This window comes from Lampetra fluviatilis, chromosome 1, assembly GCF_964198595.1.
Source record: "Lampetra fluviatilis chromosome 1, kcLamFluv1.1, whole genome shotgun sequence".
Lineage (NCBI taxonomy): Eukaryota > Metazoa > Chordata > Hyperoartia > Petromyzontiformes > Petromyzontidae > Lampetra > Lampetra fluviatilis.
In genome coordinates, this window is record NC_136275.1 from 2,431,686 (window position 1) to 2,458,327 (window position 26,642).

A 26,642-nucleotide genomic window follows, 5' to 3' on the forward strand; every position below is an offset into this window, starting at 1 on the left:
AAGACAAGCCACAGTAGTGTGACTGTGGCCATGTAACCCACACTACGGACCATGGAGTAAACCACTGTCATCTGTGCGCCTTCAACTAAGGAATAGCAAAACTACACGAACTAACTCTCTCCTGAAGCCCTCTCGCGGCTAGCAGACCTCGACATTGGCATATAGCTCCTAAAGTTATTGCCACACAGGAGATTAAAGTTTAATTTGCTCTCATAGCCATCAGTGCCTCGTACACAGTTTCTTCACAAAACCAAACTCTCTCGTTCTGGACCTCTGTCCGTCTTGTGTGATGCATGCACTAAAATCAGTGGCATTTCATTGCATTCATTCAACGTTATCCACGTTGTCATAATAGTGTAGAATGTTAGCAGTTATGTTCATTGCCAAAGGGATGCGGAATATCCCCTTTAATGACATGGAACCAAGTTGGGTTTTGTGAAAATCCCTTATAGTGAGTGGTCTCATCTGCAGTGTGGATTGCTGATGCACTAAAGTGCCGATTCCTGCCCAAAGACCACATTACACACGAACCACGCCTAACCGACGACAAGACACCGGCTGCGCTGTTTTCGTCAAGGGTGTGTGTGCATCGCCAATAACACATTATCCTGCGGAGGGAGCTGGTAGGAACGTTGGGTTGCTCGGTCAATGGCCAGGGTCAACGGCGGCGTGGTGTATTCCGCAAATATGCCCGACTGTGAGGGCGGGCACAAGCCGGCGTGAGTAGGTTAAACGTTGAGTTTTATAAGGGCACCACGGGGTGACCAGCCCCTCCCCACCCTCTCCACCCAGCCCCTCCCACCCCCCACCCAGCCCCTCCCCACCCTCCCCACCCAGCCCCTCCCAACCCTCTCCTCTCCACCCAGCCCCACCCTTCCCATTTTTGGATGCACGACGGACGGACACAATAATACCCTGTGGGCTGGTGTAACCTGGCGGTTCCTACCAGTAAAACAGTGGGCATGAGAGACGAGAATGCCGGGCAAACTTCTCCTCTCAGCTGAAGGGATTTTGAGTTGCCATATCCTGGCATGGCCGAGTTGGGCTGGGACCAGGAGCTTGGCTCGACCCTCACATGCTGAAGGTCGATGTAGATGCAGAGCATCGATGACAATTTCACATTCAGGTGAATCTAACCGCTTCAGGAGCAGCGGAGCGTATCGCTGCGATGTCTCCGTCGTATTTTGTGGAGCGGGCATCTGCGTCGTGACCACAGTCGCGCACTGCTTGAGAGCTTTTAATTTTACATTCGTGCATCATCAGAGTATCCGCATCAGCTGCCATGGTTTGTGCAGTGGATGCGGTTTAGGGTGGAGCGTGGCATAAATGGAGTGGAAGATGGAAGCCTCGAGGCGGGCCGCTCTGTTAAGTGAGTAAATGACGACGAATGCGCCCCCCCTCAACGCAGCGACCGAACGTCAATCATCGACCCCCCCCCACCGGGTCTCCGGAGCAACAACTCAAAGGTGGCTAATGAGGTGGCTCACCCAACGAATCGCTCACCAATTGTCTCTCGTAAGCGGGTGTCCAATTGCCGTACTTTAGCACGTGGAATGAAAGTTACGTAGATGCCATTGGTCGCCAGCGTAAATGGCAACCCGAGCACGCAGTACCGTGTGTCACGTGGGGTTCGAGGAGTGGTGGCACTGTGATTAGCGCACTGCACTCTGAAACCGGTGACCTGGGTTCGATTCTCACCCACAGCTAACCATTACTGTGAGTCTGTTTTTGGCCTCCCCTAGGTAGACTTATAGCCTTGCAAATTAGTAGCTGGCATGGTGTTTAGGGGCCGTCCATAAATGACGTCACGCGATTTTGGACAATTTTTTACCCCCCCCCCCCTCGTCACACGGCGTCACAAAAAGTCAGACCCCCCCTTAAACCATATTTGCATTTTAAAAATAAAATAATCGCTTTAAACTGTTGTCATTGTAGTGCGTATTTAATGTGGCGCTGCACTCTGATGTTTGTAGGAGTGTTGTTATAACAATTCTATATTTATTTAAAGTTGCGCATTTTGATGTGACGTCACATTTCTCAACCCCCCCCCCCCCCTCGTCACACATCGTCACAAATGTCTGACCCCCCCCCCCCCCCTAGGTGCGTGACGTCATTTATGGACGACCCCTTAGACATCAGCATTGGAGGGAGATGAAGGCAACCGGGCGTGACACCGGCCTCACCACCCCGCGAGCGTGGCTGTGTAGGGTTTATAGGTGCTCCCCAACAGTGATTGCGGTCTACGTGGTAATGTGGGGGCATCTCTGGCTTTTGCAACGTTTCGCGCGATGGCCCTTCTTCATATGGCCCCCTTTATGTGCCTGCTATGAAGGACCCATTCTCAAAACGTATGGTTTCCTTTAAGGAGAAAGTGACCGTGCTGTGAATGTGAAGTTCAGTATCTTCATCATGTAACCCGACCTGCACTGCCTCCGAATTTCATACCCCGATTAGCACGGCTGACTACGTACGGCGCGAAAGAAGTTCAACACACATACTGCTCAGTTTAACACGTAGGCTTTCGCGACCAATATTATTCATAATCAACGTTTTTGGGTTTAGATCGCGTTATTTATAAATGTGTCGTAACCCTCCACCACCCGACACGGCCAATCAGTAAAAAAGTGTCACGTTGACAAAAGACAAATTAGTTCACTGCTTTAGCCCACCGGTGTATTGAAGCGCGAAACCACAACATTTACAATTTGAGTACGATGTTTCGCTGGTAATTGCATCCAGCAGCAGCTCTATATAAGAACGGGAGACACAGCAGAGCCTCACCATTCTGGCGAATTGCCCGATGATGCTGGATGCAATTACCAGCGAAACATCGTACTCAAATTGTAAATGTTGTGGTTTCGCGCTTCAACACACCGGTGGGCTAAAGCAGTGAACTAATTTGTCTTTTGTCAACGTGACACTTTTTTACTGATTGGCCGTGTCGGGTGGTGGAGGGCTACGACACATTTATAAATAACGCGATCTAAACCCAAAAACGTTGATTATGAACACATACTGCTCATTATGCACGCTTACACAGGAGGTACGGGCATTGTAAAGCATCTCCCGATGCCCATTGAGTGGATTACCAGATTCAAGCACATAGCGATTATAGTTTGTCAGTTGCTTCTCAAGCTTGGGCAAGGCAGAAATGCAGCAATAGCAGTTCCAGACGACACGAAGACAACACACAGGCTTAGATATCCCGGGGTTATTTTTTTATAAGTCCCAGAGGGAGGAATCAACGAAGGGTGAGATAATAGGGTTTTTCCCCTTTTTTCTGGCAACAAAACTGAAACCTTTTACAAGGAATCATGTGTGCATTAACCACAAAACTTGTGGACAAAATGCAAACAAAAAACGCACTCTGATAATATATACATTGTCCTTGAAACTGATTGGTCCACACCAGAGACGGCTCTCTTTTGAGCCTTGTCTCAATTGGTGCTAGACCAGAGGACGCCAAAACAAAACAAAAACACGTCCAAAACAAAACAAAAACACGTCCTTGAAACTGACCAATCAGTTTCAAGGACAATGCATATATTATCAGTGTTTTTTTTTATTTATTTAAAGCTTTCGTGACTGCAGGGATTCATATTCTTGGTTCTTTCGGTAAAGTCACGTAGAAGGGAAATAATAAAATAAAGAATATATAAAAATAAAAATTCTCACGTTTCGACTGCAACACAAGCAATCGTCATCAGGTGTGAAATCCACAGCAAATGTTCTTGCTTATATTTTTATTATTTTATTATTTCCCTTCTACGTGACTTTACCGAAAGAACCAAGAATATATAGTGTGTTTTTTGTTTGCATTTTGACCACAAGTTTTGTGGTTAATGCGCACATGATTCCTCGTAAAAAGGTTTCAGCTTTTTGCCAGAAAAGAGGGGAAAAACCCTAGTATTATATTTTGGTACAGGCAAAAGCGGGTCTAATGATGGAGGGTGAGATATTTTGTGGAGCGTATGCTGTGATGTGTAACCAAAATCCAGTGAAATCCAGGCATCACCAAAAATCATGGAGGTGTGTTCTATGTGTTTCCTCCGGTGCACCTGAATAAGTCCAGGGAAGTGGAGATCGGAGTATTTTATCCTCCTCTGGTTGGTGAGGTTTGTACAGCGCACATTGGGATCGCTTTGAGCAACAAAGATCTGTGAGGCCAAAGGGAATGGGCGCGTCAGATTTGTGTCCATTTCTCGGGAAGGATGGATTGGTCACCCCGACCCGATTATAAACATGCGTTTAGATTAAGAGGATTTGGCTGCTATACATTTCCACATGATAAGCCACTTCGTCATCATGTGTGGCAGGGTCGCTTCTGAAAAATACGTTAATAGCCCAGTTGGCTTTACGTGGTAAAATAAAATATTTCTGTTTTATTTGGATATTTTAGTGATCTACTTAAATCATTCCTACAGATACTTTGAACTCATATCGTGTTTTTGTATTGTTTGTTGTTGTGACGTTCTGACCCCGTGCTCCTTGTGGACATCTGTGATTAAAAAAAGAGCTTTATAGCTCATCGGATTCCTCCTGCAGAAAAAAATACAGATTCTCATTATATTTTAAGTCTTTCGATTGATTCCAGACGATGTCGCTCCGCCCCATCTCCCGGGAGACCACGCCCCCCACAATACCTGCCCCGCCCCCTTTCCCCACTGCCACCGTCCTCCTCCCCCCTGCCCCCACCCCCGCACGCGCTTGGGCGCGAGAAACATCCGGGTCACGCGCACGTGACCGCGGGGGGTTCGGGTGGGTGGGGGGGGCGGAGGAGTTTTGGGTAGGGGGGCGGAGGGGGTGGGGGAGGCGGGGGATGGGTGGGTGGGTGGGGGGCTGCGGTGGGGGTTGTGTGTGGGGGGGGCGGAGGAGGGGGCGGGTTGGGGTGGGGGGGGTTGGGGTGTGGGGGGGGTTGGGGTGGGGGGGGTTGGGGTGTGGGGGGGGGTTGGGGTGGGGGGGGTTGGGGTGGGGGGTGGGGCAGGCGCCACTCGGCGCCATCTTGGACGCGAGCCCGCGCTGCGGGGGAGGCGGAGTGAGCGCCGGGCAGCTGAGGGGAGGCGGAGTGAGCGCGTCTCACGCGTGACACGCAGACGACTCTCGGGGCTCGCTCATGCCGCCAGCGCCGCCAGCGCCGCCAGCGCCAGCACCCTTCTCCCGCCGTCTTCTCCGCGTTCCAGCCGCCGCCGCTGCTGCTGCTCGACTGCCAGATGGCACCGAACGGGCGCTGGCGATGAACACGGCGTGATCCAAGGGCCCCCTCGAGACCCCCCCCCCTTGCCTCATCGTCCCCCCCAGCCCCTCCCCTTCGTCCCCCCAGCCCCTCCCCGTCGTCCCCCAAGCCCCTCCCCCTCGTCCCCCCAGCCTTCCCCCTCGTACCCCCCAGCCCCTGCCCCTCGTCCCCCCACAGCCCCGCCCCCTCGTCCCCCCAGCCCCGCCCCCTCGTCCCCCCCAGCCCCGCCCCCTCGTCCCCCCAGCCCCTCCCCCTCTCCACCCCAGCCCCCCTTCCCATCGCTTCCCCTTTGCTCTCAGCTCAAGTCACCCCCCCCCCAGCTTCACCCCCCCCCCCAGCTTCACCCCCCCCCTCGCCCCCCAGGTGCGCGTGCTGAGGGGCGGGGTTAGAGGGGGCCCTGGCCCCGCCATGGCCGCGTCGCGGTGCGCGCTGCTGCTGCTGATGATGGTGGTGCCGCTCGTCTCGGGTAAGTGGCAGTCCGCGGCTCGTTACTTTGTGTGTTTTGTATCGACGATGTTGTTTGTCGTTCTTCGTTGTTGTGTATCGACGCGGGGTGGTGGGGGGGGGGAGTTGTTGCCGTAGTGGCGATTAGCGCCCGGTGGTGTCGTCTCGCTGGGCTTGGACCGTGGTGATGGTGTTGGTCAATCCTGGTGGCGGAAAGGGCAGCGGAGCCGAGGTAGTGGGGGGGCAAAGGTAATAATAGACGATGGGCAGTGCTGGCTGGGGGGCACGACCAAGCTATCGGTGAGGGAGATGATGGGCAGAGCTGGGGGGCTCAGGGGCAGAGGGGAAATTATCGGTGGTAATTAATGGGCACGGCTACAACGAGAAGGGTTGATGATGGGTTGACTGAGGTATGATCAGAAATTATCTGGGAATATAATCGATGAGAGAGATGGGCAAGGGCTGTGAGGCATGCCCCTGGTGGATTTGAGAGATAGAAATCACTGGGGCATGCCCACGGCCAAGGTTTATATAAATGTTATCTTCCTGCGAATGGCAATACGTGCAAGAAGCTTCTGCTAGCCACGAGTTCGTTCTGGATTTGAAGCTTTCGTGACTGCAGGAATCCATACTCTTTGGTTCTTTGTGTAAAGTCACGTAGGTAGAAAAATAATAGATCACGACGTTTCGATGGCAACACAAGCAGCCGTCATCAGGTGGGACAACCACAGCAAGAAAACAGCAGAACCAGAGGGTTCGTGTAGGTTTGCAATTCGTTGAAGGGAGCGTGCACGCTATGGTTATTTTTACAATGTGGCCTATGGTTTGTGCGGTTGCATGGTCAACATTCGCACTTGGTGGCGTGTCTTTAATTGCCCCTTTGATGCTGCGCGGCTGATGGTGTTACACCACCAATGTCTTCGAGCCGTGAATGTCAAAAAGACCAAGAAGAGGGCGACGTTTTGGGTTATCGAACGAGAGAGGTGGTGGGGGGGAGGGTTGTTTTCCCTTCATTATGGGACGTCCCCGTTGTTTTAACTCTGTTCGCGCCAGCGTTCTTGCGGATCTGGGTGAGATTTAATGATGGCGACAACAGCGCGATTTCCAGGAATGGTGATCGGGATGACTCGATGGGCGAGCGAGGTGGTTGTCGTTTTTAAACGAGCCCAAAAAAATACGAAAACTCCTTTGCAGTTTGCACATCTCTGCGGATATTTGGTGGCAGAATGTTTACCAGTAAGGGGGAGCCCAGGGGATTGGTGTCGGTTTCAAGTGTCCCGGTGATGATGCGATGTTGCGTGATATAATTGTGCATCTCGCAGTTTTGTGTACAAGCTCCTTGGCCCATGCCTTTGTAGTAGGTTCAAATTAGGTGCACACACACGCAACTTGGAGGCAACACTATTTATTAAACGGTAAGTAATATAACACTGTACATAAGGTGGTGACCACCTTCCTCAACTCACTAACACTCTGGAACACAACACAGACTGGACCAGGCAGGCAACGGCCTGCCTGGCCCAGGACGACGACTCGGGACTTGACGACCAATGATGTCTTCACTTTGGAGTACAGTACAACAGCAGCCTCGCTCTGCGTTCACACCACGCTTATATCTGGTTTCGCGTGGCTGGCTCCGCCCCGGCGTGGCTGGCTCTCTTCAGGCCACGCCTCCCTTCCCAGGACACGCCTCACTTCCCCCACCTCTGGGAGGGTCCGGATCCCTCCACCACGCGACCCCCCAGGCACCCCCTTGGGGCCCCCAGCCTTCGTACGGGCCGACACAGTAGTGACCTTTCTCTGTCACTACATCACCCCCTCCTGTATAAACACACAGCCGTCCCCGGCTGTAACACAACTGTGAAACATCGAAAAGGTGTGCCTCCGAACCAACAACATCAATAAATGACCGGCGACCGATAAGAAATACAATCACGTAATATATACAGAATCAACGAGGGTAAACGGGAACTGCATAGAAAACGGGGAATTAACAACAAATATACATGAAAACTGGCTAACCCACTTACGCTCCAGCACAGCCCCCCCCCCCCCGTTAGAATCACGCATGCAATGACAGTCATCCGTTAGCACCCCCCGCCTTTCCGACGTGGCGTCACAACCAGTAGCACGCGTCGGCCATATCGGGGGGGGGAATTTCCATGTTACCACCCCACCGCCTTTCCGACGCGGCGTCACAACCAGTAGCACACGTCGGCCATATCGGGGGGGGAATTTCCATGTTACCACCCCACCGCCTTTCCGACGCGGCGTCACAACCAGTAGCACACGTCGGCCATATCGGGGGGGGAATTTCCATGTTACCACCCCACCGCCTTTCCGACGCGGCGTCACAACCAGCAGCACGCGTCGGCCATATCGGTGGGATTTTAACCCAGTCTCTCTCCAAGACTCGCATCGCAGCATATAGCTGTACCGACCAAGCCGAGACGACCCATCGTTCACTCACTGCACAACATGCACCCTAACAACTGAGGGATACAGTCTCAACGTAACAGGACAACTCCACCTGAACCTTACGAATCTCCAGCCCACTGTTTCAACGCACCTCGGAGTGTCTCACTCTCCGGGCCGTCAGGTCAAGCCATCAGACACAGCATGATGGGACCACACTCTCTGAGCCATGTGAGCGCACAGCCCACTTGGCTAGACAAGCCACGGAGTGTCTCGATCTCCGGGCTGTCAGGTCAAGCTGTCAGACAGCATGACGGGACCACACTCTCTGAGCCATGTGAGCGCACAGCCCACTAGGCTAGACAAGCCACGGAGTGTCTCGATCTCCGGGCTGTCAGGTCAAGCCGTCAGCCATTGCATGACGGGACCACACTCTCAGAGCCATGTGAGCGCACAGCCCACTAGGCTAGACATACCACGGAGTGTTTCAATCTCCGGGCTGTCAGGTCAAGCCGTCAGCCATTGCATGACGGGACCACACTCTCCGAGCCCTGTGAGCGCACAGCCCACTAGGCTAGACATGCCACGGAGTGTTTCAATCTCCGGGCTGTCAGGTCAAGCCGTCAGCCATTGCATGACGGGACCACAACGTTCATGTTAGACACGCAACACTCACTGGGCCATCCTGTCCAGGACCTGCGCCCCAAGATAGGTGACAACCAGCAGCACAATTCCAAATCCCTGGCAGCATGTCACCATCGCAATTTAACACCATCACAACACATACAATTTGAATTATGATCCCCCACAGAACTGATCCAATGCCGAACAGGTACGCACAATTTGTGACGATCCCGAATATTCAATGGTCACAACAATACACCTCACATCCCGTATCCGTACACATCATCTCCGAGACTCGCATTGCAGCATGCAGCTGTACCAACCGAGTGGAGAGCAACGCAATTTGACGGCAATTAACGGAAACGCACCCCCGATCCATACAGAACACAAGGAGCATTCCCGCACAAAAGACATCATCTGTGCAACAACGGACAGGAACCAACCAGCGAGTTTGAAACAAACCGAACCTGTCATTTCTAAATCCCCTTCAACATTAACCATGGGACTCAGGGCATTCGAATTTTGAGAGCAAAAAAACTATACACAAACCCCAAGAATCGCCAAATTGATTAATACAGTATATGCAGTATATGAAATTCGTACAGTGAATCATTTGGCGCAATGCTCCATCCAGTCCCCACATGGCAACACACACAATCAATACTCCAGACAATCCGTACATAGTAAATAATCACAAGCAAGTACCCAACATTCCATACAGTTAACAATTCCAAGCAAAGCTCCATACGGTCTGTACCTTGGCAACAATGACGATCAAAGTTTCTTACAGTTACACGTGGCAATCACGAGCGAAACTCCATACAGTATACACAATAACAACGGCGATTTCGCAACAAAACGATGTAACAACACGAGTCATTAACACGGCAACATACAGGATATCAACGGAGCTCGGGACACCAACACGAATTAATCATTAACTACACCCAGAAGATACCGATCTCGACGCCGTATTTAACAACAACACTTGTTACAAGCAGAAACCCGCATGGTCGCCGCGTCACTTAATCACGCACACAACCGGACGAACACGCTCCACAAACCAGCGAGTTAAAAAAAACACACGCGATCGCAACCCGGCGCACGTAAGATGGGTGAAGATTATTATTATTTTTCTTGGGGCCGGGTGCTTGTCATGTCACGACTCGCCTGGCAAACTGTGAATAGCGGAGGGCGGCAAGGTGGAGCACTGGAACGGCCCGAAGAATCTTTCATGGTGAACACGGCCTGCTCTTGCGAACCCATCCACCTCTCGCGCTCGAGCAGAAGGCTGGAACTCCCCCTCTGCAGGCGTTGATGTCGGCGGGAGCGGCATTTCGGCAGCAGGAGCGGCGTTTTGGCGGGAACCGCGCCCCGACCAGCCCTCGAGTTGGCGGGAACCGCGCCCCGACCAGCCCTCGAGTTGGCGGGAACCGCGCCCCGACCAGCCCTCGAGTTGGCGGGAGCGGCGTTTTGGCGGGAACCGCGCCCCGACCAGCCCTCGAGTTGGCGGGAGCGGCGTTTTGGCGGGAACCGCGCCACGATCAGCCACCGAGTTGGCGGCCCCACCGCGTGCCCCGCATGCCTGGGCCTCCCCCCGCCAGCCCCCGCAGAGACGACGGTGTCCTCTCCCCGCGGCTCCATCGCTCCGTTCCCGATGGCGGCGAAGCAGCGGTGCGATGACAGTCCCGCCGCTCCGCGTGCAGCGCCATCTCTCTCCCTCTGTCACCGGGGCTGCCATCCCCGGGGCTGTCCGAAGGATGGTCGTCACACCATCCCCGTCGTACGAAGGCGTCCAGATGAGTTTTGTCTTTGTTTTTCGTGTGCCCATTTTACTTCCCTAGGATAACACCTAGCAATATTTATATTTCCACAACTTCTGACGCCAAATGTAGTAGGTTCAAATTAGGTGCACACACACGCAACTTGGAGGCAACACTATTTATTAAACGGTAAGTAATATAACACTGTACATAAGGTGGTGACCACCTTCCTCAACTCACTAACACTCTGGAACACAACACAGACTGGACCAGGCAGGCAACGGCCTGCCTGGCCCAGGACGACGACTCGGGACTTGACGACCAATGATGTCTTCACTTTGGAGTACAGTACAACAGCAGCCTCGCTCTGCGTTCACACCACGCTTATATCTGGTTTCGCGTGGCTGGCTCCGCCCCGGCGTGGCTGGCTCTCTTCAGGCCACGCCTCCCTTCCCAGGACACGCCTCACTTCCCCCACCTCTGGGAGGGTCCGGATCCCTCCACCCCGCGACCCCCCAGGCACCCCCTTGGGGCCCCCAGCCTTCGTACGGGCCGACACAGTAGTGACCTTTCTCTGTCACTACACCTTCGCTCAATACTCTGCCACTGACTAGATCAGTGAGCTGGTGACAATTTCCAGCGTATCAGCGGAGGCACCCAATGTCTTTCCTGCAAGTTTCTGGATGCAGGGTGATCTTTGATTTTCTTTTCACATATCCGTTTTATGTGGGGGCTTTAAGGCCAGGCTTTTATACGTGATAACCCCTAGAAATAAATTGTAGTTGCGTCTTAGCTCACTCGGCTACCACAGGACACATTAAGGGTGGCATTTGTGACATGAATATTCAGGTGTAAGGCACGTGTGGTGGTTTTGGAAGGCTTTCGTTGGACTATCAAGTGATGTAAATATGCCTCCAAATATATGTAGATCAGCAGTTAAGAGTTATTGCCATTGTACTCGCGGTGTATTATTATTGCCCTGTAGAGCACGGACTATGTCATCTGCATGTATGAACTTGCGAGATGATGTCAATGGCAGGTCACTTATATTCGTTAGGTGAGGGGGGAGATTGGCAAGCCGGGCTCGGCCCATGTAATACCTATAAACATTAGTTAGTGAAGAGATTTGTACTGTACAGAAATGTCTTCAAATAGTATGGAGATATACATCTAAGCATGCATTACTTCGAACCAACTAATTGTGTGCATGTGCCTCTTACACATGGCTTAAAATCCCATTGGGATGAAAGAGATGCTTAATTATGGAATGAAACAATGCTGGCCTCTGTCTAAGAGCATCGAGCAAAACGGCACGCAAAGCACGTGAGGTCATGCCATGATTCCACCAAACTCCCGTCCCGCATCATATACATTCGTCTTATGACCATATGACCTCGTTACATGTTCAAAAACATGCCAGATGCACAGAGTGAGTACACGACAACAACATCATGCGCGCGTGCACGCGTGCAACACGCGCGACTATTTTGAGTTATCTTCTGTTTGCGCTGTTTGGTCGTGATGGCAATCTGTGAACTTTGTATCTCCACGGGGAGGTGAGGTTTGTTTTGTTTTATCACTCGCGTGTGCCTGTAAACATTTCCTTTAGCTTTGTGTATACCCATTTATAAAATAAGTTGTCACGTGAAATGACTCGGATCATTTTGTTTTCAATCTTATAAGTACGGTAATGTGCTTTATGGGAGATTACGTTCATGAGTATTTCCCGTCGGTATCTGGAATACATAGAGTTGAGTACAGTATATGTAATGGAATCACAGAGTACTATAACTCATAGCTGTTTGCCATAGCAATGGGTTATTGATTTTATAATAACTCTTGCAACAATTTGCGCTTGGTGGTACTCGTATTTGTAGAATGATAATATTTAGTCGCTAGAGCACGTAACTTTGTTGTAGATTTAGTCACTGATGTCAATTGGGTATGTATGTTGAACTTCGCTTTCGCACTTATCAGAGGTGCGGGGGAAGGACAAACTAAACACAAAAATCAGCTCTTGAACAGTGAAAGTAACCATGGTTTGTGTCCGTTAACCATTGCATTAATTACAGTACTTGTAAAATAAGCAATATCAATGAGCAGAGTTTGATTTACAAACTTCCTTTTCCAGTTGTTCAAATGTAACAAGTGTTGAATAGCTCTAAATATGTGCTAAGATGCAGTCACATGTGTGTCGGCTTAACATGGTTTATGGATTCATATTGTACCTTTTAATATTTGTAATGTTTATTGCAGGATTATTACAAAGTTAATGTTTCTATTAAAACTAAATCTAAGTTTTAATGTGTGTTTTACATTGGTTGAAGTGGTGACACTTAGCTATGAACGTGGTGACCTCAGATTGATTCCCATCCAAAGCCAACATCCGTGCGAGCCATATCTGGACTAATCTTGGCACTCCCCCCATTCACCAAAGCTCACCGACCAGCATCATGAACTATGGCCAAAGACGCCCCATGACTGACACAGTACGGAGACTTAAGCAGTGGTTAGATCTGTAAATACGTAGGGGGAGGGGGGGGCGTTGTCTGGTTCCCTCTGATTGGACTTTTCATTTTTTTACAGCGGCCAGTGTGTTGAAGAGCCACACCACAGAGTGCGAGTACTTCAACGCACACTGGCAGAGGTACAACACCAGCCGCAGTGGCACCGAGGGGTGCGAGGGCGACAAGCGGAAGCACTGCTTCGCCTCCTGGACCAACAATTCGGGCAGCGTGGAGCTTGTGCGTAAGGGTTGCTGGCTCGACGACTTCAACTGCTATAACAGGTCTGCGCTGCGGGATGGACACCTGCTGTTTCATATTGCCGCGGTCAAACGGGAAACTGGCCTGTCGACGACTGCAATTTCCAAATAGTGCGTCATATTTCACTGTGGAAATCTTGTGAACTAATGGAAGTGTAAAGGTATTTATAAAAAAAAATTGCAAAAAATTGGGTGAAGTGACGTGCATAATCCTCCTTTGAAAATTATAGCAAGAGTCACTTGCGAGATGTTAACTTCCTTGCCTGGTAAAACGGAGGTCGTGGATTCGATCCCGACCCTGACAGACTGCTGTATATTTGGAGTTTGCGTGTTCTCCCTGTGGTCATGTGGATTTTTCTCCGAGTTCCTCCGGTTTTTCCCGCCACATGTAGAAACATGAAAAGCTCCTTCGTGCAGCTATCATTTATGGCCAAGTCACTTCTGAAGAAGAGCGATAGTTGATAGCTCAGTGGGCCTGAACTGCTAAAATAAAAATAGTAAGTCTAAACATCTCGTTCAGTTTCGTTTTAAAAATGGAGAACTTTCCTTTAAAAAATAACTGTTGATTGTTCTGTAGCTCTGGCTGACATGACATTTGGCTGTGCATACCCACAAAGCTTTCACAGTCAATGGCTACATGTAAATCTCATTAAGGGAAGCCCGTTTTTATTGCTGTTTAATATACCCTCACTTTATTAAAATATTCCCACCTCATTTTGAACACAATTAGTTGCAACGCTTGAGTGCTTGATAGAAATAGAAGGTTCATTAGGGCTCTCTGTTGCATTGTTTTGACGAATATGTATTTACATGTTTCATTCTGCAGAGGGGAGTGCACTGAAACTAAGGAAACGCCGAGCGTTTTCTTCTGCTGCTGCGAGGGGAATTTCTGCAACAAGAAGTTCAACCATATTCCCGTCATTCAACAAGCGACAACAGGTCCGTTTAAAACATTGCTTCCAAATGCAATAGCAATGCAAATTGTCTTCTAAGGCCCTAAAAAACGAGATCGCCGAGAGGGAATGGCCAGACATCAAGTCTGTGTGGTTAATGTAGACATGAGTCCTTGCAAAAGATTTCCATTTGGTGTTTTAACATCTTAACACCTGCTTTATTGCCAGAAAGGGTAAAACCTATTCTTATGGATTCATGTATCCAATATGTGCCGGTCTTTGTGTTATTCTCTTGTGCACTTGGGTATATTCCTGGTATTCTGGGTTCACACTAAACACTCCTTTAGGCATTGGCCTTGACTTCTCAATGTAGGACCCACCTGAAAAATCTCGTTATGTTTTTGTCAGTGCACTAATGGCATTCTAGCATCATGCTGATCAAATGTGTGTTGTGTTTTTACAGTTGATTTACATGTTTATTCTCGTTTAATTATATGCAAACATCGTCAGTAAATTTATGTTGATGGTGCAGGTTAGTGTTTAATTTAGCTTTCATCTGTTTTTAATTGGGTAACTAGAATAGGCCCAATACATTTATATTCCAAGCGCCCTGTAGGATGGTACTTTATTAAAAATGCAAATGCGACCTATAATTATCTGGTCTTGGAAGGAACTCAATGACCTATGTATGGATGTGTCGTATATTTCACTTTTCTCCTGTTTATGAATGCATGTCTATCATATGTTCCTTGAAGAGCTCGTTCCTTTTCAATAGTATACATGCAAATTGTATTTATATTCCAAATAATGCCTGGTATTGTTAATGTTTCATCTACCATTAATGTGTTTCTAGCACAAGAGATTACTAATCTTGATATTAAAAAAATAATTGTTTCCCGTGCTTAGTTAATCCCCTCAGAGTTGTAAAAAGTGCAATACAAAATATGCGGATTGAACGTAAAATTCCTTTTACCAAGAAGAAGACGGCTACTTGAACCATTTCTGTTGTCAATCCTGAGCCCATTGGCATATGGTTCTGCTCCCGTTTTGTCTTAATTGTTTTAATTAATTGATGGGTTGGATTGCAGCCCTCGGGCATTTAACACCACAATTGCATAATTAAATCCTTTTCATGAGACCCAGCATGACAATAAATATTTTGAGTTTGGTTGGCGAAACATTTTAGGTGATGTTAAGATATCTCTGCCCTTTGGCTTGATGTTCTTTTTTATCTTCTTGGCCAAAGAAACCACATTTGTTGTTAGTTTTTTTATTTCTGTCAATCTCTATTTGTATACATTTTGGAAACATCCTGGCAGTCGATGGGCGCTAGTTTTGAGTGTCCATGGCTTGTAGTCAACGTTCCACGACAATCATTTTCATATTTTGCCAAGGATTGAGTTACTCTGTTTTGTGACCGCTTGAGAACACTTGTCAAATAGGTTTACGATAGAGAGTGGGAGAGCCATGGATATAACATTACATTTTAAATGATGTGGGATTGCACAACACTGCTTTGGCAAAGGAACTATGGCTTCAAATGTCCGATTCGTGTTGTTGAAATTTTTTCACACTACGTAACCAACCGTGCAAATCGGAGGTGTGGGGGGGGACAACAAACACACAAACAAAATGAATAGGTGACGTTTCAGGCAAAGGCCCGATTTTAATGGGGATGCACTCTCGTTGAACATGGAATATTTTTTTTTATATCTTATTAGTGTAGCAATAGCATTTACAGATGTAACCCATCGCTTCATACATTCGATACCCGTTTTATATTCAGTAGTGCTATTAAAATACCCGTTGAACATTTAACGGTTGTACAGTAATATATTTTACAGGTGTTCAGTTCAACCTACATGTACTTTTGTGGTACAAGAGCTGTTGTAAACGCATCAGGGTGGACCTTGGTCATGGAACAAAAACTACAGCAAGATCGTTTTTGTGGCTCTAAGAATGTTTTAAGACCATGTAGCATTGGACATTTCCACATCATGAAAAATATAACACCTTTGAGTGTCAAAGTGATTTACAGCTCAAAGGAGCATTAAAGCTGTGCACATCTCCTTTTACATCCCTCTGAGCCAGTGGTGGACAATTTACATTCCTATCCGGGGGCGATCCTATTCATCGGACAACCACTGTTGATTTCCCCACAAAGTGGTACCAACTTTATAGACCCCCAGAGGGATGATGGGCAGAGTCAACCTCCAACCAGCATTAAACTCTCAACCTGATTACGACGCTACCCTTGAGACACCAGGCCGGAGACTTTCACATTTTATCACAGGCTGTGATGTATTGCTTTTATAATTAATAAAATTAAAACATACATGTAGTTTAGATGTATGCAGCATAATGTTTATCTCGAATTAATCAAATTCTTAAATGTATTGTTTAATATGTAATCCGACTGAATGGAGCTTTTAATGGAGTACTGAACTCGCAATAAGTGTTAATCTAATGGGTTGAATCATCTCTCTGGAGGTACAGAGATGGGTCCTTTTCAGAGGGATGTGGTATTCATCTTCTTGGTTCTTTCGGTAAAGTCGCGTAGAATGGAAATAATAAAATTATAAAATAATTATCACGACGTTTCGGCCACAACGCTGTCTCCCCGACAGACCTGTTCTTCACCTGAGGACGGCTGCTTGCGTTGTGGCCGAAACGTCGTGAGAATTATTTTATAATGTTTTATTTTATTATTTTATTATTGCCATTATACGTGACTTTACCGAATAAACCAAGAAGATGAATCCCTGCAGTCACGAAAGCTTTAAATCGGATGTGGTATTGTCAACATCTCAGGGCCACCAATAGAGATGTGAGCACTATCTCAACACCAACTGGTGGGTGTATGGAGACACTTAGGACCTCACTCTACACGAAACGAAATGTCCACATGCCTGGTGTTGTGTAAGCTGCTAAGGTGTTGCTCTGGTGTGGTGGTGGTGGTGGTGGTGTGGTAGGTCCAGTAGCAGTGAGCAGCCGCCCAAGTGCATTTAACACCGCAGTCTACTCCTTCATCCCCATCCTGGCCGTCTCCCTGGTAGCACTGCTGGTCGTTTGGGTGTATCGCCAGCGCAAGGTACCCTATGCCCAAGTGGAAGCACCCTCCGAGGTAACGCTGCCAAGTCCTTGTTTTGTCTCTCAAAATAAGTCCGTAACACAGATGCGAGAAACGACTTGTTGCGTCAAACATTTGAATGACAGCTTCTAAACGATTGCTCAATCAGATTAGGGCATTAAGCGTGTGGATATATATAATACATTAAACGGTGGATTATTCGTATGATTGTATAGGAGTATTCTCTACAATGCACTCTGACGGTTGTTATGTGGGTTATGATTAATTTTAGATTAATTTCGAGAAGTTTATTTTCTTCGTATAATATGGTGTTTTGAGCATTCTAGGCCTCAGATCATTTACGTGTTGCTACAATATCACATTCTGTTGGAGATTCCTTGGTACACTTCACATCAAAAGGGGGGAATTGATGCCCTCTCGTGGTATTTTTGAACAGCGTAATGTTGGGAATGCTTTCTTTAGAGCAATCAACTCGAATAACTGCACAATGCGTAGCGTTTGAATTGTGGTTCACATATGTTTGGCATTTTGCCATCTCAGCAGGTGGCAAGCCCACTCCATACTTTTTCAGCCAGACTGGATTTTTTTTCCTTTGTGGCAAACATGGTTGGTTAGTTAATAAAACAAATATATGTAATGTAATGATGAGGACATTTGGCAGTCTCTTAATGGCTCAATCTGTTGGGTTTTCCGGTGCAAGTTAACATGCGTAAAAAGCTAATAGTGCTAATGGAAGCAGATGTTCATGCAGGTGGCAGATGAATTCAACATTTCAGCAGGGAGGATTGTAATTCATGGTAAAGGTTTTTTTTATGTTGTTGTAAAGACACACACTACTTTAGCTGATGCATGTATATTAACGTGCACTTTAAATAATGTATGGGTTACAAAATGGAGTTGAGGAATCAAGGTAACATCATACATTACACTATGGGAACCTCATTTTCCAGTAAAAATATGATAATTGGTTCTTTACCCTTCTATCTGGCAACAAAACTGACACCTTTTTACAAGGAGTCATGTTTGCATAGACCGCAATACCTGCAGTCATAATACAAACAAAATAACATAACATTATCAGAGTTATGTTCTTTTGTTTGTATTATGACTGCAGGTATTGCGGTCTATGCAAACATGACTCCTTGTAAAAAGGTGTCAGTTTTGTTGCCAGATAGAAGGGTAAAGAACCAATTATCATCATACATTACGTTCAGACAGGTCTAGACAACAGGCATCCACCAATGATCAAACAGTACCCTCTACAGATTATGTTGAATTCAAAATTTATTAATCCCCCCCCCCACAACAGCAGGTTGTAGTGGGGAAGCAGATAAAAGACACAATGGATCATTTATTAATCTCTACATGTGGAGTGAATGATCTGAAACATTTTGTATTTACTCATACAGTACATATTTTCTGGAGAATGTATCTTTGAATAACCTGTGTAGCAATAGGTAAAGCTGATCTTTGTTCAATCCTGTCCGTTGTAATAAGATAAATCTCGTGAAATTTAAATATGTTAGAAGCTGGATATAAGACCACCTCTTTAGAGTAAGGCCAGGTGTGCTTGTATTCAAGAGTGGCTGTACCAGAAGTTGGCCTTTTTTATTCCCAATTTTTGCTTATCAGAACCATAACGTGTGCTTACATCCATTCCTCAGCTGTTCGCCTTGTTACTCTGCTAGCATTGTCGGTAAAGAGCTATCTCAAAGATCTCACACACGAATGTTGCGACCATCTCCACTTTTGGTGACTCCCGATCGTGGCAGGAGGAACCTAATGGAGCGTCATCACCACCTCTGGCTGAGCTCAAGCCCGTCCAACTGATTGAAGTTAAGGCCATGGGCCACTTTGGTTCGGTGTGGAAAGCCCGCCTCCTTGGTGACCATGTGGCAGTGAAGATATTCACCGTTAAGGTATAGAATATTTTCAGTTTTCCATAATAACCAGAGAAAGATGACTGCATCGCGCGCTTTCAGATGCCCTTCTGCGGCTATCTGGAACTCTCTTCCTTCCAATATTATAAAGCCGCTGGAGTTTAGCAGTTTAAAATTTAGGTTGAAAACTCATTTCTTTAGAACTGTGTTTAGTTTGTTGTCCTTCACCTTTACCTCCGGTTAGCACGGTTGGCTATGTACGGTGCAAAATAAGTCCGACATACATACGATATGTTTTCTGTCCAGTAATTGAAACGATAAAATGCACGTTTTCCACTGAATGAGTTTTGACTTGATTTTACACTGAAGCCTAACTGGGATCCCTCTAGCTATTTGAGTGTTTTTAATCTATTAGAAATGTTTTTTCTTATCCTCTTTGGTTCTTATTCTTGGATCTTATGGTAAAGTCACGTAGAAGGGAAATAATAAAGAACCAAGAATATGAATCCCTGCGGTCACGAAAGCTTTAAATCAAAATCTCTTTGGTTCTTTCGGTAAAGTCACGTAGGTAAAACATAACAATACCAACGTGACTTTACCGAAAGAACCAAAGAGTATGGATCCTTGCAGTCACGAAAACTTGTAATCTAGAATATTTTCTTATCCATTCACCTATCTGAAATGTCATTTATCTACGTTTGTGCAGGTTTGTGTAACGTACATCGTCACGGGGTGTGTAATTGTGCCATCTGCTCATATTTTTATGTTTACTTGCCACAGGAGAGACGCTCATGGGAGAATGAAATTGATATCTTCAAAACGGCTGGAGTGACACATGAAAACCTGCTGCATTTCATTGCTGCTGAGAAGCGTGTGTCAGGGCTTGACACCGAGTACTGGCTTATCACCACGTTCCATGAGAAGGTACGGTTGGTCGCATTGGTAAACCTTTAATGTTGACAATTTACAGGCAGTATATGATACCTTATCAATGAACCTGAGCATTGCAACCCAAAAGTAAAATCCATTAACTTTTATTCATGCAGCTAGCAGATTTTTTTTCTCTCAAATTGACTACAAGATAAATGTTACTTCTGAATTTCTATAAACTAGATGAGAGATATTTTAGAAATGTGCTTATACAGTTCTCAATATTTTGTGAAGAGCATATTTTACACGCTTTTTAGTGTATTGTGTTACTATTCTTTGCCATTGATTGTGGTCAATTAAATAATTAAACACAATGCTCTCATTTACTAAATTCAGATAAAATCGTATTTTGGATTTATCAGCCAATTCCCTCTGGACCATTGATTCCCAGTTGCATTTGTTTAAGCAGGCAAACTCTGGACAAGTCTAGACTTTGAGGCTCATTCGCAAAGTGTGGCCTATTGCACAAGTGCTGCTGGCTTACTTGATATGATAGTTTTAATACTACTTGGCAGTAAACCTCCTGTACAATAATGTAAAGTTTGCACGGAAGATGGAAGAGACCGGCTGAACTTGCAATCTTGGCTCATGTGTGCAGGGATCTCTGGCGGAGTACCTTAAAGGCAACGTGCTGTCATGGAGGGAGCTTTGCCATGTGGCAGAGACGATGGCCCGGGGTCTGGCCTTCCTACATGAGGATATTGTCAGCCCCAAGGGAGAACTCATTAAGCCTGCCATTGCACACAGGTTAATTGGGCATCATCAGCTGTTTGCCTTGCCCCACCATTCTGCTCGTTCGAATGCTATTCAATGTTTTATGCTCTGTGATTTAGCCAGACTTACATTGCGGTTGAGATAAGAAGCCACGAGGAAGATGTATCTGATACATTAATTCTTGTCTTTTATATTTGTGAAGCAATATGCCATTAAAATTAATAGTTTTTCATTATTGCATTTATCAATGTTACCTTTTGACACAACTCATGACTTCTCGTAGTTTTATTTATTCTTGTATAGATTTTAGCATGGTACATCACATGATGCAATGAACATGTTATGTATTACATGTGCATTTATTTGAAATTGCTGCTTGTCCGATATGTTGACATGTAGGGACATAAAGAGTCGGAATATTCTGCTTAAGGGGGACCTTACAGCTTGCATCGCAGACTTTGGATTGGCAGTCAAATTTGCACCGGGCAAACCTGCGGGTGATACCCATGGGCAGGTACGTTACCAAACATTGCTTGTTGTCAATGTCATATTGTCAATGTTTTAGTTGATATTTTATTCCAAAAACACTTTTTTACATCTGTTAAAGTTCCAAAACAACATTGCGAAAATGTTTAAATGTACATTGTAATAAGCTCACTGACGTAGATGGTTCCAAAAAAAGAAATAAAGGTTTTAAACTGGACTATGCATGCCTTAGTTTTGTACGGCATCATGTAGAGATGAACAACAGCAACAAAAGCTATAAATGAAGGTCTAGGTTTTTTAGCCATTCAGCGTGTCGGTTGTGAGCTGGTCCATTGCTTTGCACACTAATTTACATTTCTTATACTTGAGAGATTTCATAATCATGGTTTTATCCGATTGGTAAAACAATGTTTGTCAATAGCAGAATGAGGTACTGCATTAATTGGGGTAAATTTATTGCAATAATGCTGCTTTGGCGATGCCAACATCAGTTGGTGGCATTTGAGAAAATAATTTCAGAATAGCAGTGTTCAGATATGTAAATGTTTACAATGTAACTTAATATGAAATGTAGCATTTCGAGTTTTCGTATGCTGTCGGATATAAAAATGTAAAAAAAAAAAATTGCTTGCACTATTAATACATTGAATTGTAGACATTGCAATATTCAAATGTATTAAACGTGCTACTCAGTAAATTAGTTGACATTGACGCAGCTATCAAGGCTGTGAATTTTTTATAATTTATTTGTGAAGTAACACTTGTTGCAAAGCTTGATTTGGATGCGACTCAAACAATAGTTTCGTTGAAACGATTGTAAGACACTGCGTTCAATCGTGGCCTTGATGGGACCTACTGTTGTAACTTTTGATAAGTGGGACGCATTGTATGACTTAGCGTGGCACTTCATCATTTGGTGTTGCTTGCCACACAGTCTACTGCCAGGCTAATGTCTTGCAACAGAAGGACTCTACGTGTGGGTGGGGTGTTCTCATTTCAGGTGGGTACCCTGCGCTACATGGCCCCCGAAATACTGGAGGGAGCCATCCACTTCCAACGCGACTCTTTCTTGCGCATCGATGTTTATGCATTGGGCCTAGTGCTCTGGGAGCTTGCCTGGCGCTGCACAGTTATCGAAGGTATGCTGCAATCGCGAGTGCTTGCGTTGAGCGCTTTTTGAGCAACAATACGTTTAATGTCTCGTGTTACAGAACAAGCAAAGTTTATTCACTCCTGTAAAAAATATTGTCTTGTTAATTTCACTTGCCACGGATCCATAGTTCTACATTGTATTAGTTCTTAAACCATCGATCCTAATGGCACTGTACTTATCCTTCACTGATATACATCGGCATATTTGGAAAGCAGAACAGCAGCTGTTGTTATTTCCAATGTGTCTCCTGGTAAAGCACCACTGTGTAATTATAATTAAAGTCTGTTTTGAATTGCGTGCTTGCCATTTGTGAGTACTTCTAATTCTTGATGGTATTTACTGCATTGTGCATGCTAAAAACGTGTTACTTTTCAAGGCAATAGTTACACTATTTACCAGAATATCACAATCTGTTTACTTACAAGTAATTCAAAAACCTTTACCGTGTGCCTTTAAAAATTCCTGTGTAATTGTTGAGCTTATGTTTCACTGTGACACCATGATTTGTGATGATTGTGATGGTGTTTCTTACCAATTCCAGAACCAGTGGGTGAATTCTCACTCCCGTTTGAGGAGGAGCTAGGGAAACATCTCTCCCTGGAGGAAATGCAGGACCTGGTGGTGCAGAAGAGGGTCCGGCCCACAATTAAAGATTGTTGGAGGAAACATCCGGTACACACCTGCTCGTTTTCCCAAAAATCTCAATATATGATCGCAGTCTTTCTCCGTTTGGGATTATACATGGCAAATGTCACCCCCCTATTTGGCAGGCGAATACCTGTTTGCGGACCAGGTTTTGAGTTACCCCCAAGGAGGGACAGCTACCACTGGGGGTGCCTCCTCAAATGTTTGAGATGCGATGTTGAGCGCTTGAGATGCTCCTTCTCATAGGACGCTATATCAAAAACAAGTCGTACGGCAAGAACAACGAGTTTTATTCGTACAATTTCTCTCGGCCCTCATGTGCAACAGCTACCAAGTGGTTAGTGTATATAAACGTCACCGTGATTATTAGTTGTTGATTGCAAAAAAAAAAAAGCTTATCGTTTAAAATCCGAATTGGTTCTATTGCGTCATTTCCAGGGCATGTCTCTGTTGTGCGAGACCATGGAGGAATGCTGGGATCACGAGGCCGAGGCCCGGCTCTCAGCCGGCTGTGTGGAGGAGCGCGTGCAGACCATGCGCAGGATATCCAGCAGCAGCAGCGGTGGCGGCGGCGGAAACAACAACGCTGGCAGCACAGGCCCTGTTGATGACGGCACCGCTGTGTTGGCAATGGCCATTTCGTCGCTGGCCAATGGACACCTTGCAGTCGAGCGGCTGCAAATTTAATAACACTCTTGCTTTGTGGAGAATTTTTTCCGCCGAAGAAAACTTTTAAAGTTTGCTCATTGAGTCCACCCTTTCTCCAAGCCGAACCTTCGCAAGTCACCACACGTTCTTAACCCTGGTGTGGAAAGTACTTTTTTTTTCTTCTGAGAATTACTGTGAAAATCTTACACTGGGAATAATTCTGGACTATATCCTCAGCAGTTTCAAAATGGGACGGAGTACCATGCGTGTAAATATGTATTCTGTAACGACTGAAGCAGATGCGGTGCTTCACCAAGGCTCATGCCAACACCTCAAAAACATAGGTATATGTTCCCAATTTGTGTCTCTTATCAGTGTATGTAAACTAAACTAGGTCAGGAATTTTTTTTATTATTTTAGACTGTGTCATTGGGAAAGAAAATAACAACCCATTGTGGGAAGCGGCTCACCAATTTTCAGAATTGTAAAATGTGTAGTGGTTTTTTTTATCTGCTCTCTTCATCTTTCATTTGCTGTGAAAATGTTTTTGTTTGTTTTCACGGCACATTTAGAAACGTGTGCCAACATGCCAGCAGGACACTACGTCAAGTGCAACATGCAGCAAGCAAAGTAGATCGTCGGTCCCCCCCCCCTCCTCTCTGTGCCAAAGTGCAGTTGGCAAGGACTGAATGGAACGCCCACCCGCTTTTGCGAGAAATCTTTGTCAAGAGGCAGCTGTGGGATAAGCGCAGCGAAGACGTGCTGAGTTCGTGAGCACATGTTGCCCAGCAAATCCACCTTTCTTGACCGGAACAAACCTCAGCATTTATTTGCATCCACACTTATTTCGCGGTTGTGTATAGCGTTACCCATGATCAACGAAGCTCACCACCGGAACATGGTCATTCGTGGTTATGCGATGATCTTACAACGAGCTGTGTTGTGGTTTTCAATCTTTTAAGTTTTACTGTTGTGCATTAAATGCCATTTCTGAATGCTCATTTGTAACCATGAGCTCTACAACGTTTCCTTAATTTAACACTCACGTTTTGAATTTCTAAACTTGACCCAAAATATTCTCATTTCATTTTAATTCAGGTCAATAAAGATTGCTAAAGATGTTTGTAAAACAGATGGGTTGCCATATTATTCAGGTAGTAGATAACCTAACGGGCTTAAGTTATGGTTATGTGCGCAGTACTGTAATGGCTAACGTTTCTGCTTATATATTTGCTCTCGCTGTACAAACTGCTCATGAAAAACACGATTCAAGCGCCTGCATACAACGGGGTGTTTCAGTTTGTAAAGCATTTTTGCATTTTGTGCTTTGGCCAACAAGATAATATATGGTCATTTTTACATCTCACTTTTAACAGGTTGCTGTCAGCCACTGTATCCGTTAATTCTCTTCAAACGTTGATGTTGAATCTGCGTACACTCGGACAATAGGCCGTACATCTTCAACTATGCAGAGCCACAACATCGGTAGATGTTAAGCCATTGAAACTTCATCGAGGTCTCACCCCAGTACAGTATTCGAATGTGTGACATTGCATTTTGTGTTGATATCAGCATAAGTAACCAACTCAATGTTAATTTTCATGCTACTGCACGAGGTACAAAAAAAAGTTGCAAAACCTGCATGCCGAGTGCATATCTCAGGGTGCATGAGCTGCCTTCAGGCTTGTTAACCATGACTGCACTGCACGTCACTGGTTACATTCACCACCAAAGTGTTCAATCGCATCACCATTCATTGAGATACTGAACACGAACGAGCACGCAAAGACTCAACACTGCATTGTTAAGTTTGCAATGCCACAAATATTGCACGTATGGTTACCTATTTGCTGTATGCCTGATCTTTTGAAAATACCATCCCTGCTCATCATACCTCGTTTTTACCAATGCTGTATGGTACGAAAAATGGTGGTAACTTGAAATAATATTTCATGGTGTTGTGTTAACCATTTGGCATCGTTAGGAACTACCGATTCCTCCTTGTGCACACTGCTTTTCTTTGACGGCCCAATTTTCGAAGCCCACTGCACTGTTGCTCATCCATCCGTTTTCAGAGGTATAATTGTACAGACTGCAGGTGAAACAACTTTGTCGGCGATATTGTTCAACATAGCTGCTGTATTAGAAAGACTTTATAATATACACTACTTATAAAAAAAAATGTAAATAGAATGTAATGTGAAAAAAGCAATTTTTGTACATTACCATTAATGTAAATGAGTAGTAAATGTCCTACTTATGTGCACTGGCCTGTTGTCTGCCTTTTTAGCTACACGTGCATCTGTTTTGCGTTTCGTCATGCTACATCAGAGAAAAAAAAATATTTAACAATTTTGGATGTCTGTAAAATGGCACAGTGGTCAATGCACAGCGCTGTTCACCTGGATGACTTTGCCGATTCGTGGCACCAGAGCCGGCCCTAGACCTTTGGGGGCCCTAAGCAAAATTTGGTTGGAGGCCCCTTTGATGTATGATTTTTTTCACCCACTAGCTAGCAGTGACTCTAGGGGGCCCTCTGCTGGCCACGGGGCCCTTTGCAATTGCAAGGGTCGCTTAGTGGCTGGGCCGGCTCTGCGTGGCACACAGTCAACATCAGTGGCCAGTCTATATTTTAACCGGTTCTGGGCCCCTTTCACAAACGCACACTGACCAGCCTGGTGAAGTGTGATCAACCGCCACCACCCGTATGACATGATAAGGCTTTCAACACTGGATTGATACAAAGGCTGTACTGACTTGTTATTGAAGCGTCTTAACCAGGCCCCCCATATGGAGACTACAACGCATGCGGGTTGATGTGCATCGCAGGGAGTGGAGGCATATATTTAGAGACCCACGTACACAACTAATTTTAACTGCATTGGATATGAACCAAATAACTTCTGATAACAACACGGGCTATGTTTAGCTACGGCCCGTTTGAAACATCTTTTGGAGG

At 46.0% G+C, this 26,642-nt stretch overlaps 1 protein-coding gene across 2 annotated transcripts; it reads left to right on the forward strand.

The window, feature by feature from the left end:
- Positions 1-5,585: 5,585 nt before the first annotated feature.
- LOC144950683 (activin receptor type-2B-like) lies at positions 5,586-25,975 on the forward strand. Of its 2 annotated transcripts, none has more exons than XM_078880792.1 (11): positions 5,586-5,699; positions 13,066-13,267; positions 14,070-14,182; positions 17,109-17,260; positions 19,000-19,146; positions 19,888-20,031; positions 20,636-20,784; positions 21,151-21,265; positions 22,238-22,376; positions 22,932-23,062; positions 23,474-25,975. In XM_078880792.1, the coding sequence occupies exons 1-11, from the start codon at positions 5,642-5,644 to the stop codon at positions 23,720-23,722; spliced, it is 1,599 nt and encodes a 532-aa protein (XP_078736918.1). In that variant the 5' UTR covers positions 5,586-5,641; the 3' UTR covers positions 23,723-25,975. The 2 variants fall into 2 exon arrangements, with proteins under 2 accessions (XP_078736918.1, XP_078736996.1); XM_078880870.1 differs by having other exon boundaries at positions 17,109-17,227.
- Positions 25,976-26,642: the final 667 nt, after the last annotated feature.